This window comes from Pantherophis guttatus, chromosome 2 (genome assembly GCF_059756535.1).
Source record: "Pantherophis guttatus breed Tessera chromosome 2, ASM5975653v1, whole genome shotgun sequence".
Classification (NCBI taxonomy): Eukaryota; Metazoa; Chordata; class Lepidosauria; order Squamata; family Colubridae; genus Pantherophis; species Pantherophis guttatus.
The window spans coordinates 160712726-160725359 of record NC_142064.1 but is presented as its reverse complement, the minus strand read 5'-3'; the positions used below and the strand labels follow the sequence as shown (position 1 = coordinate 160725359).

At 39.6% G+C, this 12634-nt stretch overlaps 1 protein-coding gene across 1 annotated transcript in view; it reads left to right on the top strand.

The window, feature by feature from the left end:
* The first annotated feature begins 398 nt into the window (after positions 1 to 398).
* ACSF2 (acyl-CoA synthetase family member 2) overlaps positions 399 to 12634 on the top strand; it is a 63665-nt gene continuing 51429 nt past the window's right edge. The window contains exons 1-2 of the mRNA XM_087887161.1: positions 399 to 1009; positions 10641 to 10836. Of these exons, the coding sequence (XP_087743287.1) occupies positions 912 to 1009; positions 10641 to 10836 (294 nt within the window). The 5' untranslated portion in view covers positions 399 to 911. The remainder of the gene's footprint in view (positions 1010 to 10640; positions 10837 to 12634) is intronic.

Here is a 12634-nt window from a genome sequence, read left to right as displayed (position 1 = left end):
AGATTGGTGGGTGTGGCAGAGGAAGGATACTGTAAAATCTCCATTCCCAACCCATTCCAGGGGAAGGATACTGTAAAATCTCCATTCCCTCCCCACTCCAGGGGAAGGTTACTGCAAAATCCCCATTTCCTCATGATCAGCTGGGATTCGGGAGGCAGAGAAACGATGGGGGCGGGGCCAGTCAGAGGCGCTATTTACCGGTTCTCCGAACTACTCAAAATTTCCGCTACCGGTTCTCTAGAACTGGTCAGAACCTGCACCTCTGCTTTGGACCCTCCAGATGGAGCGATGGAAAACGCGGTCCCATCATCGCGGGAAGACCAGCTGCTTCTCCAGCCGGTTCCGGGCCTCGAAGTGGGGGGGAGAAGCGCCTTCTTTCTTGCAAGGTTTAAAAACAAAAACCAACACGCGTGGCCTCCTTTGGGTTTGGTGCAGGTTCGTCTTCTCAGTGGAGTTTCTTTTCCCTCTTCTTTTCCCAGAGCCTGCGAGAGCAAGCGGGCGCTCAGCGCGGGAAGACACCCCCGCCTTTAGGAAGCAACCTGTCCCGGGTTCTAAAGCGGGGCTTATCCACCGTCCTAGCAGAACCCAGCCGGGCCGGTCAACGCCCCCCCCCCGCCCCCCCGCAGCACTGCCTTGTCCGGGAGACGGAGTGGCTGGTCCCAAAGAAGGAAATCGCCGCCCACTTTCATTTTTCTCGCTGACGCGACAGAGCCAACCAAGAACTTGGCCCAAGCAAGCGCCCCAGTTCGGGGAGCGAAAGCGCAACTTAGCGCCGCCCCTTCGCCCGCCTCGCCTCCGGCTCTATCTCGGCGCTCCAGCTGCAGCTCCAGCCTCTTTTCCCTTCCGCGAGCGTCCGAAGTCGCTGCTGCTGCTCCTGCTGCTCTTGCATCTGTAGTGCGAAGGGGAACCGCATGGCTACCGCCACCGCCTCGCTCAGAAGGGTCGCTCGGGAGCTTTTGACCACCCTGGGGGTGACTCGAAGCAGCCACCGGGGCGTGCAGCAACTCAGGTACAGGGCGAGGGGGAAGAGGGGTCCCCCGGGCCGTGAGCTCTTTGGAAGTCCGAAGTTGAGGGGCAAAGACAGAGGGCGGGGGCAGGTGGAAAGAGGGCAAAAAGAGATGGAGGTTGGGGGGAGGGGGGAAGAGAGATTTGAGGAAAGTATCATTGGAATATTTGGGCAGGAGGGGCACCTGAATAGATGTAAGAAAATGGCCAGATAAGTAGCCTAATGGGATGGAATTGCCAGAACAGTTGGGTGAAACAGCCTCAAGGAGCAGGAAGCAAACGGGGGTGTTGAGGGGATGTCTATTCAGGAAAAGGAAGAAATGTCCTGACCTATTTGGACAGCATTGGCAATCTCTGGCAGCTGCCAAGAAGTTACCAGTATTTAATTCAGTGACAGGTTAGGAAATGCCTGGTGTTCAGAAAGAACAGTAAATAAAATACAGGCGTTTGAACTCAGTGCATCACCCTTTATCCAGGATTACAGAGAATTCCCTTTGCCCCTTTTATAGCCCTGTATCAGTTGGTCATAGTACTCTTCTAGTTGTCCTCAGGTGCTGATGACTTCAAAGCCTTGGTAGTACAGTGGTCTAAAGCACCCTGATATTAACACAGCTGCCTGCAATTACTGCAGGTTCGAATCTTACCAGGCTCAAGGTTGACTCAGCCTTCCATCCTTTCAAAGGTAGGTAAAATGAGGACCCAGATTGTGGGGGCAATAAGCTGACTTTGTATAAATATACAAAAGTATGAAGGCTATTGCTTAACGCATTGTAAGCCGCCCTGAGTCTCCGGAGAAGGGCGGCATATAAATCAAATAAAAAAAAATAAAAAATGAGACATCCAGGCAGTTCTCTTGGCAGCAGTACAAATGTCCCTTATCATCTCTTCTGGGATTTTTTCCCCCCAAGTGTCCCAATCTAGTGTGCAATTTTGGGGTGCCCTGTTGGTCTTCCTTTCAAGGACAGCAATTCTACTTAAACTTTTTTAACCAGCCAACTGTAGCTAAGTGCTGCCACCTAACTGGGCTGACTCATATTTAATCATATTTAACTGGTGTTTGTAATTGAGGCCCCCGAGATATATAACTTCCCTGTTCATTCTTGCCTACGGTATAACAAAAAGTTTGTCTCCCTTTTATCCACATCCCACAACTCGTAGTGGTTAGAACTATCTAAAATTGGATTCCTAATATATTATGGATTATAATATTAAAAGGCTAGTGGTTCTAAATTTAACAGTGAAGAGAGAACATAAAAAAATAAAATAAAATGGAGAAATAAGCTGAAAAGTAGATAGAAAAGTCTGTGTAAGAATGTATTTTGCAGTCTTTCCATGACTGCAAATCTCTTCTCTCTCTTTCTCCCTCTTTCTTTCTCTCTCTCTCCCCCAGCTCCCCCTCTCCACTTTTTTATACTTTTACTTATTTTATTTCTGTGGTCCGAGTAATGGATGTTGCTTTAAAAATCCCATGAGTATTAGCAACCAACCAATTTTTTATAGTTGCAGGCAGGCAACTTGAAACAGCAAATTCTTCATGCCCTTGAATTCTGCCTTCTTGTACATGCTAAACATTTTAGGAACAGGTTGCTGCTGATTTCTCAAAGTGCTATTTGAAATTACAGTGTCGTGAAGTGACAAAATCCTGTTGCTGTAGAATGCAAGATAATTGCTTGTGTTGAGTTTGTGCTTCAGGTTAAAATACCGCTGGTAAAAAGCCACTTGACTTCTGGCCCAAACAGCCGAGGACATTTTATGAAGTCAGTGCAGGATGCTTATTTAACAGGTGTCAAGATGAAGTCAAGATCAGCCAAGATAGCTAAAGTATTATTTGTATCAGAGATTCCTAAATTTTCTGAACTCATGGTCCCCTGAGTAATTTTTTTACAGCACCCCTAAGTTGCAGTTCATGTGGTATCGGATTGATGCCAGGTTTCACTGTGTTATAACCTGGCATCCCTCTAAATTTGCTGCTCTGGGTTGTCACAATGCATATTTTGGAAACCACAGCTTTATAATCTAATTAATATACTTAATCCACTTCCACTTCATCACAATTTGAACCACCACAAAAGTACAGTAACCAAATTATAGGGGTTACATAAACATACTTGTTCAGAAATAGAAAACTGTCAAGGAAAAAATGCAACTTTAGTATTTGCCTCTGTGAAGAAAATGGTGCATAGGTATCATGCTAAGTCTAATGAAATATTTGAAGATTACATTTGGATTACTCAAAGAGAACCTTCAAGGAAGGTTCTATAATTACAAAGAGTTATTGTGTGGCAAGATGGGCAGCCAATAAAATTTACAAATAAGTACTGTAGGTAAAGGTGAAGGCAGTGGTTCCCCTGTCCAGTCATTTCTGACTTTACTGGATGGTGCTTATCTCCATTTCTTAGCCAAGGAAGCCAGTGTTTTCTGAAGACCCTTTCCATGGTCACGTGGCCAGCATGACTCTATGTTGAGGCTATTATCTTCCCATCAAAGTGGTACCTATTTAGCTACTTGCATTTGCATGCTTTCGAACTACTACAGGTAAGTGGGCAGGAGCTGGGGCAAGTAACAGGAGCTCATCCTGAGGTGCAGTGCTTAGGTCTTGAACCCAGGCAGTCAGCTTTCCAACTGACAAGCTCACCTTCTTTAACTGCTGAGTCATCTTGCCGCCACAAATAAATAAAGGGATTATCATCCTATTATGATTCTCAATCCCAATCTGTTAAATAGAATTTGGAAGCACTTCTTTGCTGCTGCTGATGGACAATTCATCCAAACATAGTTTGACCGGTAGATAGCTAATGGGATTTACAATGATATATATTCCTGTCAACCCTGAAGCTGACCTGACTGAGGCCATTTTGAGGCTTCAGGGCTGCCACAACTGGAGCTAAGGAGAGAGAAGAGATAGCTGGGATTTGTAGCCAAAACAAAACACTTTCTCTTGGGAACCAAAGATGTTTCAGCTGATGCTTGGAAGGAGGGGGCTGAGGTCACCTAGCAACTGGACTGTATCCTGATTGGACCATGTGACTGATTGTTTTGAGAAAGTGAAAAACTTTTACTTTTAATTAGGTGAAAACCGCAGGAATGTTTAGAATTGGTTTTCACCAGCCTGTGCCAATATGGCTTATCCAATAAACCTATTCTTTGAGGAAACTACCAGCCTCGGAGTTTTGTTTGCTATGGGCATGTTACTTGGAACCCTGACAATTCTATTATGTGAGTTTAGTGATATAACAATTTTTAACATATACAATGGTTTGCTATTATTCTAATATATTCCTTCAAAAAAGCCGTAAAAATATTTTAGCATTGTGGAAAAGCAAATAGCAATAGCATTTAAACTTATATACCACTTCATAATGCTTTACAGCCCTCTCTAAGCAGTTTACAGAGTCAGCATATTGCCCCCAACAATCTAGGCCCTCATTTTACCGACCTCAGAAGGATGGAAGTCTGAGTCAACCTTGAGCTGTGGTTAGAATCGAAGTACTGAGAGATGGCAGAGTTAGCCTGCAATACTGCATTCTAACCACTGCACCACCATGGCTGGAAGTAATATATAATAGTGAAGTAATATATGAGTAACAAAAACCTACTACAAAGGTTATGTAATGTTTTATCAAAGTCAAACTCAGGTAGGTTTTTTTGTTTGTTTGTTTTTTGCTTTAATTTATATGCGGCCCTTCTCTGGAGACTCAGGGCGGCTTACAATGCGTTAAGCAATTTTTTTGCTACAAGTTGCTGTCCCATTTCCAAAGAGTTTAATTTTCTATATAATAAAGACCCTCTTGCAAATTAGACATAGAGCTATTTGAATGTGTAGACTATAAAACATACTCAATAAATTATCATCTGGAAGCAGCTCTATTGCAAAAGAAGGATGTTGTTCTGTACCTTTAGGAAGCAATATCACTCACTCCAGCTTTTTGCATCTATTAAAAGTGCAGCTTTTACTTTCTCTTGAGAATACCTGTTGATTTCCATACACTTGAGAAATTAAGAATAATAGGATAACATTTAGTGAAATGCACATTTCTTTAGAAAGAACAGTTTCCTTTTTCATCCATGTTTTCATCATCTCCTATATGCAACTTTCCTTGGGTCTCCTCAGTTTAAAAATTCGGTTTCTATGCCAAGTCAAAGTACTGCCAGTTCCTAGTTGCTTCTTGCAATCAAGGTCCCAAACTGGGGGGAAAAGTGAATATCAACTTTCTAGTATCTGCTTTGGGCCTAATATTGAAGGGATACTAAATGTCTTTTTACATTTGGCAACCTTTGAAAATGGCTTAGTTGGCACTTTAAGTTACCTTAAGCTTCAGCAGGAAGAGCTGGTTCTGTGAAATGGAAAGAAGCCATGGTATGTCCCTCCAGTGGGGTAAGACAACTCATCAATTTATTTTATGAGTGTGTTGTTTGGTGAGTTTGCCCTGAGGTAAGAAAGCAGGAGAACCTATTGTATTTGACAACAAATGTCTATATTCAGATAGATTCAAAAATGCCATGGGGTGGACCAAATAGAACAGAATCAATTTCTAATAGAGCAGGAGACAAAATTATACATACCAGCTAGTGGATGAGAGAAGAAGCAATAATTGAAATGGCTTTTTGAAGTTTCAGGCGCAATAGACATTTCAAACTTTGTAAATAAATGTTTCCAGTCTTTCTTTTCACAGGTGGTCCTCAACTCTCAACCATTCATTTACTGTTTGAAGTTACAACAGCATTAAAAAAAAGTGACTTACAACCAGTCCTTGCACTTGTTACCATTGCAGTATCCCCACCATTATCTAATCAAAATTTGGGTTCTTGGCAATTGGCATGTAATTACAATGGTTGCAGTGTTCCAGGGCCATGTGGTTGCCATTTGTGACCTTCCTAGCTGACAAGCAGTCAGTGGGGGAAGCTGCATTTGCATAACAATTGCATAATTCACTCAACAACTGCAGTGATTTTGCTTAACAACTGTAGCACAAAAAATGCCATAAAATTTCGCATGGCTTGCTTAGCAAGCCTCTTGCTTAGCAACAGAAATTCTGGTCCCAATTTTGGTTGTAAATTGAGGACTACCCATCTGAAAGCTAACTGCATATATTTTCAACAGTGCAGCTTGGAACTGAGTTAGGAATATCTAATTCTTCTAATATAGGCACTGCAAAATAAAATTTACAAACTTCATAAATCCTTAATAGAAAGTTTTTATGCTATGGAAGATGTTTCTGAAAGTTTTACTTAGACTAAAGAATTCAGCTAAATTCCTAAAGTTTATAGTGGCACTTTGCCCCAACAAGTAGATAAATTTATTATTACCACCTAAAAGTCAAGTATTCAAAATATTACTTATTATGTCTAGCCAAAAGAAACAAGCATGCTATTTTTAAGCAGAATCTAGAAAGCTCCAGTTTTCATTTCCTCCTCATCCAGCTTGAGGCAGATTTATTCCCTTAAGTACAAATGCAGTAGACTAGACTGCCACTAGGGGGAGATTTGGGATTTCATACGGAGAAAAGAGGGGTGGGAATTACTAAATGAGGATCTGCCTGGATATGTCATCTAAACTTATGCATGTCTGATTAGTAAGATCTTCGATAAGATTAGATCATTGCTTATAGGTGATCCCAGCAACCAAGTAAAATAAAAAATGCTCCTTAACATTTTATTCATTTCTTTAATTTTTGACCATAATTAATTGATCGGTAGATAGGCAATTTCTTATTAGATGTATATTTCGGTTATTTAAGTAGTATTCAGCCTTTTTACATCTTAAGCTACTAATCACTCTTTCAAAGGATGTGAGTTTCATAAAGACAGAAACTGAGCAGCCTCCTTTTACCAAGAAGGATAATATACTGTATGGTACTAAAGTTATGCTTCTGTATTACATTTATTGTTTGTGCCAGGTTTTAAGGACATAAAATCTTCCATCGTATTGTTGAACCTTAAGTGGACTTGAAGCAATCTTTTTCACTGCATGAACTGTTTTCAGTAACTGCAAACCAAAAATGTAAACTAATAATCAGGGAGAGAGCAAGATAAGCCAGGCACAATTTTATATTACTTTCTTTGGGCTTCTGAGCCCAGGCCAGTCCAGGTCTCTGAGAAATGCTTTGCTAAGATATTCCTTTGCTGTGCCATAATCGACTGGAAAGAGCAGCATTGCCTTTCCTCGCTGGATTCTTTCCCAATTCAGCTGGGGTGTCATATTCCATCTTAACTTCTTGTTCAATCATATTTTGTGGGATTGCAACACACTGTTAGTTGTCCCGTCTTGGGAGCCGCCCACAGTTTGGTATTAGAAGAACGGCTATATAAATGTTTTAAATAAATAAATAGTTAACAAGCACCCCACTCAAACAAAAACAGACACAAATACTTTTCTCCTTAAATTTCTTCTCTGTTTTCTGAGATACAAAATTGAACAGGGAGGGAGAGGAGGGATGTACAGACACTCCAGAAGATTGTGCAACATAGCTGTAGCAGGTACACCATGTCTGTTAATACAAGGAAAGTATGTATGTATGTATGTATGTATGTATGTATGTACAGTATCTGTTTTTAAATTTCTATTTATTTTTATTTATTTGTTATGTACATTTCAAAAATTTATAGGGTGCTGAAAAAACATAATTTTAAAGTGTTCATAATTTTTTATACAATATGTTGCCAAAATTCTTATCTCTTATAGCAACAATAAAATCCCAGCATTCCTTGACAAATAATGATGGATTATTTTGCTGTGTCCTACAACAAATTTTAAGAAAGACTAGTATAGAGACTAGAATTATGTCAATTGTCCACATAAGTGATAGTCTACATATTTCCATTGTTTACCAATGTCTAATTTCTCTGCTAGAAGTAGACACTTAGTTTTTTTACTTTGCTCTGTTCATTATATATGAAATTAGATTGGGGGTGTTCAATTTTCTATTTAATTATGGATAAAATATTATTAAACATCTTTTTCTAAAAATATGTGAAAAAATTAACATTAAATTTTGAAAGAAAGATATCTATTTGCAATTGCCATCACTTGTTTGTAATGTTGACTTAATTACTAGAATTACTTATTAGAATATGGCATTTCTTCTACATTTGGCCATGAATTCAGATCAGAATTCTTATGGAAATTTAGACAAAAAGACTGAAAGAAAGAAAGAAAGAAAGAAAGAAAGAAAGAAAGAAAGAAAGAAAGAAAGAAAGAAGAGGCTTGTATCTGACTGAATCTGTAAAATGATTACAAAACAAACAATTATGAAACATTCCTGAACAGTAATGTATAGCACTGTAATAAGTTCCAGATTCTGGGATATTTTATTACCCACTTCTACCACCTCTATTCTCTAATTTTGGTATTTAGTGAATATGCAATGTGCATTTTGCTTAGTACTCTTCTTTGACCCTTTTCTGAACGAATACTTTGTGTAGTATCCCACACACAAAGAACATGAGACTGAGATAATTGTTGTGTCACATGAGGCAGAGGAAGAGAAGAAATGTTATTTATGATATTCCACATAACAGATTGCTATGTCACAATAGTGTATTGAATGACAGTACTGTAATTTTAGGAAACGCAGGCATGCCATAATTAAAGGCTTTCACTTACATAACTTGTAAAAACCTTACCTTTCTTTGCTGTTGATACTTATAGCAAACATCAATTCCTTTTAGCTACTTCACAGATTCTTCTTTAGCTTATTCAAATTGAGCACATTTCCTGAGAACAATTGCTGTCACCTGCTGCACCTAGAGTCCAATAAGAGTTTTATTATGAAATTGCCATGTTTCATTGATGGAATTTTCCATATTTGCTTTCCCACAGTGGTTTCCTATATTTCTTCTCATCACAAACATCTATTAGAATGGATTCTTCACTGGTAACTTCTAAGCAAGTGTGTATCAACCTTGGAAGATGTGTATACTTCACTTCCCAGAATTCCTCAGCTAGCCTTTCTGGCTGAGATATTCTGGGAGTTGAAGTCATAGATTTTAAAATTCCCAAGGTTGAGAAACACTGTTTTAAGCTATCTCTCTTGAACGGTCTTGCTTGTGAACCATGTAAGAACACATAGTAGGTGTGTTCAAGAACCTTTTCTCTCTAGTGTTGCTACCATGACTTGCTGGAACTGTGGTAAGCTCTCCTGGCTCGCTAACAAAACACATTGTCCCCGTTGGTGGGAGAATATTTTGAGGATCCTAATTAACTGATGAAAATTCAGTGGCATGTGGTTTTATATGAATCTAGAAATGACTTATCAACCTGCAAGGAAAGGAGAAATATGATAAAGTTTATACCCATAGTTCTGTGTCAACTGAAACAGGAAAAACCTTGATTGATTTTTCCTGATTGGAATAAAGCTGTTTAAATAACAAGCTAAGGATAAAGTAAGATTGGGGGAATCACAGTATTCTAGTACCAATGTTAACTGCCAGAACTTTACCTAAACTGAGTAAAATCTAGTGATCCAATGCTCTCATTTATCAATATTGGTATATTATTCATTATTTCCTACAAATAATTTGGGTTGCCAGTATGTTCAAGAATTTAATAAACAAACAAAACAAGGTATTAGATGGAAACCATGCATGATGTTGTTTTTGAGAAAGATAAACTGGAGGTTTGCCTTATATGGTTGCCTTTAGGGTAGGATAACTGTGGTTTCTTAACATTGGTTTAAATTTTGCCTCCCTGGTTTTCACCTGACTACATTGTGGCTGAACTATGATTTATATTTGAGATTGCAAATAAATAAAGTTCTTCAAATACATCAAGTGAGAGTCCATGGGGTCCATAAGTCAAATGGGACCATGACCCCATTTTGCCTAAACTTAAGCATCTCCAGCATTTGCCACTAAAATTTAGCAGTGTAATTTCCTACCCTTTTTTCTGGAACAATGAGCCTCACACTTTGAAAAACCTTTAGCCATCCTGCTGTCACTGTTTCCCTGGAAATAGACCTTTGGCTCTCTTACAAAAGCAACAAAATCTTATCACTTATTAAGAAATGAAATACCTTAGAATTGCTGATAACTAAATAAATTCCTAAAGGAAATCAATCCAGACTGTTCTTTGGAAGGGCAGATACCAAGGTGAAGCTCAAGTACTTTGGCTGCCACATGAGAAGAGAGCACTTATTGGAAAAGACCCTGATGTTGAGATAGATTGAAGGGAAAAGGAGAAGGGGAAGCAGAGGATGATGATGGTTAGATGATGTCATTGACGCAATGAATATGAATTTAGGCAAACTCTGGGGGACAGAGGAGGACAAGAGGCCCTGGCATACAATGGTTCATGGGATCACAAAGAGTAACTTGGACACCACTTAGTGACTGAACAACAACAACAAACACACCAATGTCAATCAGAACAACCAGCTGCTCATTGACATTTAATTGTGAAATATATCCATTTGCAAATTATCTTGCTGATGAAGACAAATGATTTTCAAATAGAAAATCAGATACAGGGTCATAGTGAAAATGATTAATGGAACCTTATATCTTTATATAATTTCTCATATTTTTATTGGTAAGTTTGCAGTAGTTCTGTTGATATCATGCAATAAATCTTTGTTTTCTTCCCAGGGTGAATGATTTTGCTGCTTATAACTTCTTGTTCTTTCTTGCTGCTTTTACAGTGCTCTACCACTTGATATTCGCCCTGCCATACCTGTAATAAAAAAAAGCTATCTGAATGGGCCTTCAGACATCCCGCTTATTTCCAAAACTGTGGATCAGTGCCTAGAGGAAACCACCCACCGGTATCCAGAAAGAGAAGCCTTGGTATTCTTAACTGAAGGGATCCGAAAAACTTTTTCTCAATTTAAGCAAGATGTGCGTAACTGTTACAGATTCTGTACTGCCAGTGTTGACAATTTGTTATTCAGTAATCATTATATGTAAATATAATAATTTAAAAGGATAGAAAGGGTACCGTATTTTCCGGCCTATAAGATGACTTTTTAACACATGAAAATCTTCTCAAAAGTCGGGGGTCGTCTTATACGCCGGGTATTGTTCTCCTGTAATCAGGCAGACCAGCCCGAAAGGCTCTGACAAGCCTTAAATGGCTCTGGGGATCTAAGCTCTGACGATCCCAGCTGAGTTGCCTGCTAATCAGGCAACGCAGCTGGGATCGTCAGAGCCATGTAAAAGGAAGAAAGTTTTCCCCCTCCAGCTTGCTTACCTTAGCTGCTAGTCGCAACACTTGCCTTGCTTCGCTTGCCTGCAATCCATTCCATCAGCAAGCCACTCCCTGCCTGCAATCAAGCAGGCAGGGAGTTGTGGACTTCAACTCCCAGAATTCCTCAGCCAGCAAAGCAAAGCTGGCTGAGGAATTCTGGGAGTTGAAGTCTACAAGTCTTAAAGTTGCCAAGGTTGGAGACCCCTGTTCTATTGGGTAAGTTTTTTTCCCCTTTGGGAGCTTTAAAAAAAATTGGGAGTTTTTTTAGTTGTTCTTTTTTAGACCTAGCCATTTAAAGTTTAGGAAGTTTTAAATTTAGTTTTCGTATAAAAATAAAATAAAATAAAATAATATTTGTGCAGCTTTCTGAGATTTTGTGTGTTTCTGTAGTGTTTCACTCTAACTACACAAACACACAAAATCTCACAAAGTTGTATGTGGAATTTTGTGTGTGTAAAGTGTGAAAGTTGTTTTTTTGGGGGGCTTTTTGTGGCTGTGTGAGGTTCCTGCTTGTTGCAGGGGCCATTTTGGGTCTAGCACAGCTGCTTTTACATTGTGGGTGAGCCAGTTGTGTTGTGTTGTGTGTGTGTAAAGTGTGAAAGTTGTTTTTGGGGCTTTTTGTGGCTGTGTGAGGTTCCTGCTTGTTGCAGGGGCCATTTTGGATCTAGCACAGCTGCTTTTACATTGTGGGTGAGCCAGTTGATGTTTTTTAATTTTTATTTGGTGTGCGTTGGAAGAGGGGTAGTCTTATACAGCGAGTATAGCCCAAACCCTATATTTTAATAGGAAAAGTCGGGGGTCGTCTTATATGCCCAGTCGTCTTATACGTCGGAAAATACGGTAAATAAAAGTAGTAGGTTGAACTGGCTGCATTTTAAAGTCGAATGAAAAAATAAATAAATAAAAGAATAAAATAATTAGAAAAGCTGTCCACGCTGCTAGAGAAATGCATTTCAAAATGTTACAGAGGTTCTGGCCTTTGGAAACTGCAGTCTGAAATGTTGTCCTAATATGTTATCCAATAATTTCTGCCCCACCCCCGTGCGATTTAGCAGAATGGACACACAGCAGGTCCCTTCAATCAAAGAATGTCATCTGTCAGGACTGAAACAGCCACCTTTTCTGTTGTGACACCTGCCCTCTGGAATAGCATCCTCCCAGAGATCTCTAGGGTTCCAACCTACAGCTGTAATAGAAGGTGTTAAAATATGGCTCTGCCTCCAGTCCTGGGGTTAGAGTGGATGCAGAGCAGACTTTCTAGTTTTATCGGTTTGGAGCATGTTTGGTTGTTTCTCTCTTCTGGACATGCGTGCTTTTTGATTGCTTCATTTTATTTTCCCTTGTATATACTGTAAAATACTCAGAGTATTTGGGGGAATCAAATAGTAGCCAAAGTGAAAGATAAATAAATCCATAAATGTCAAGATTGGTTGCTCAAGGGTACCAAGG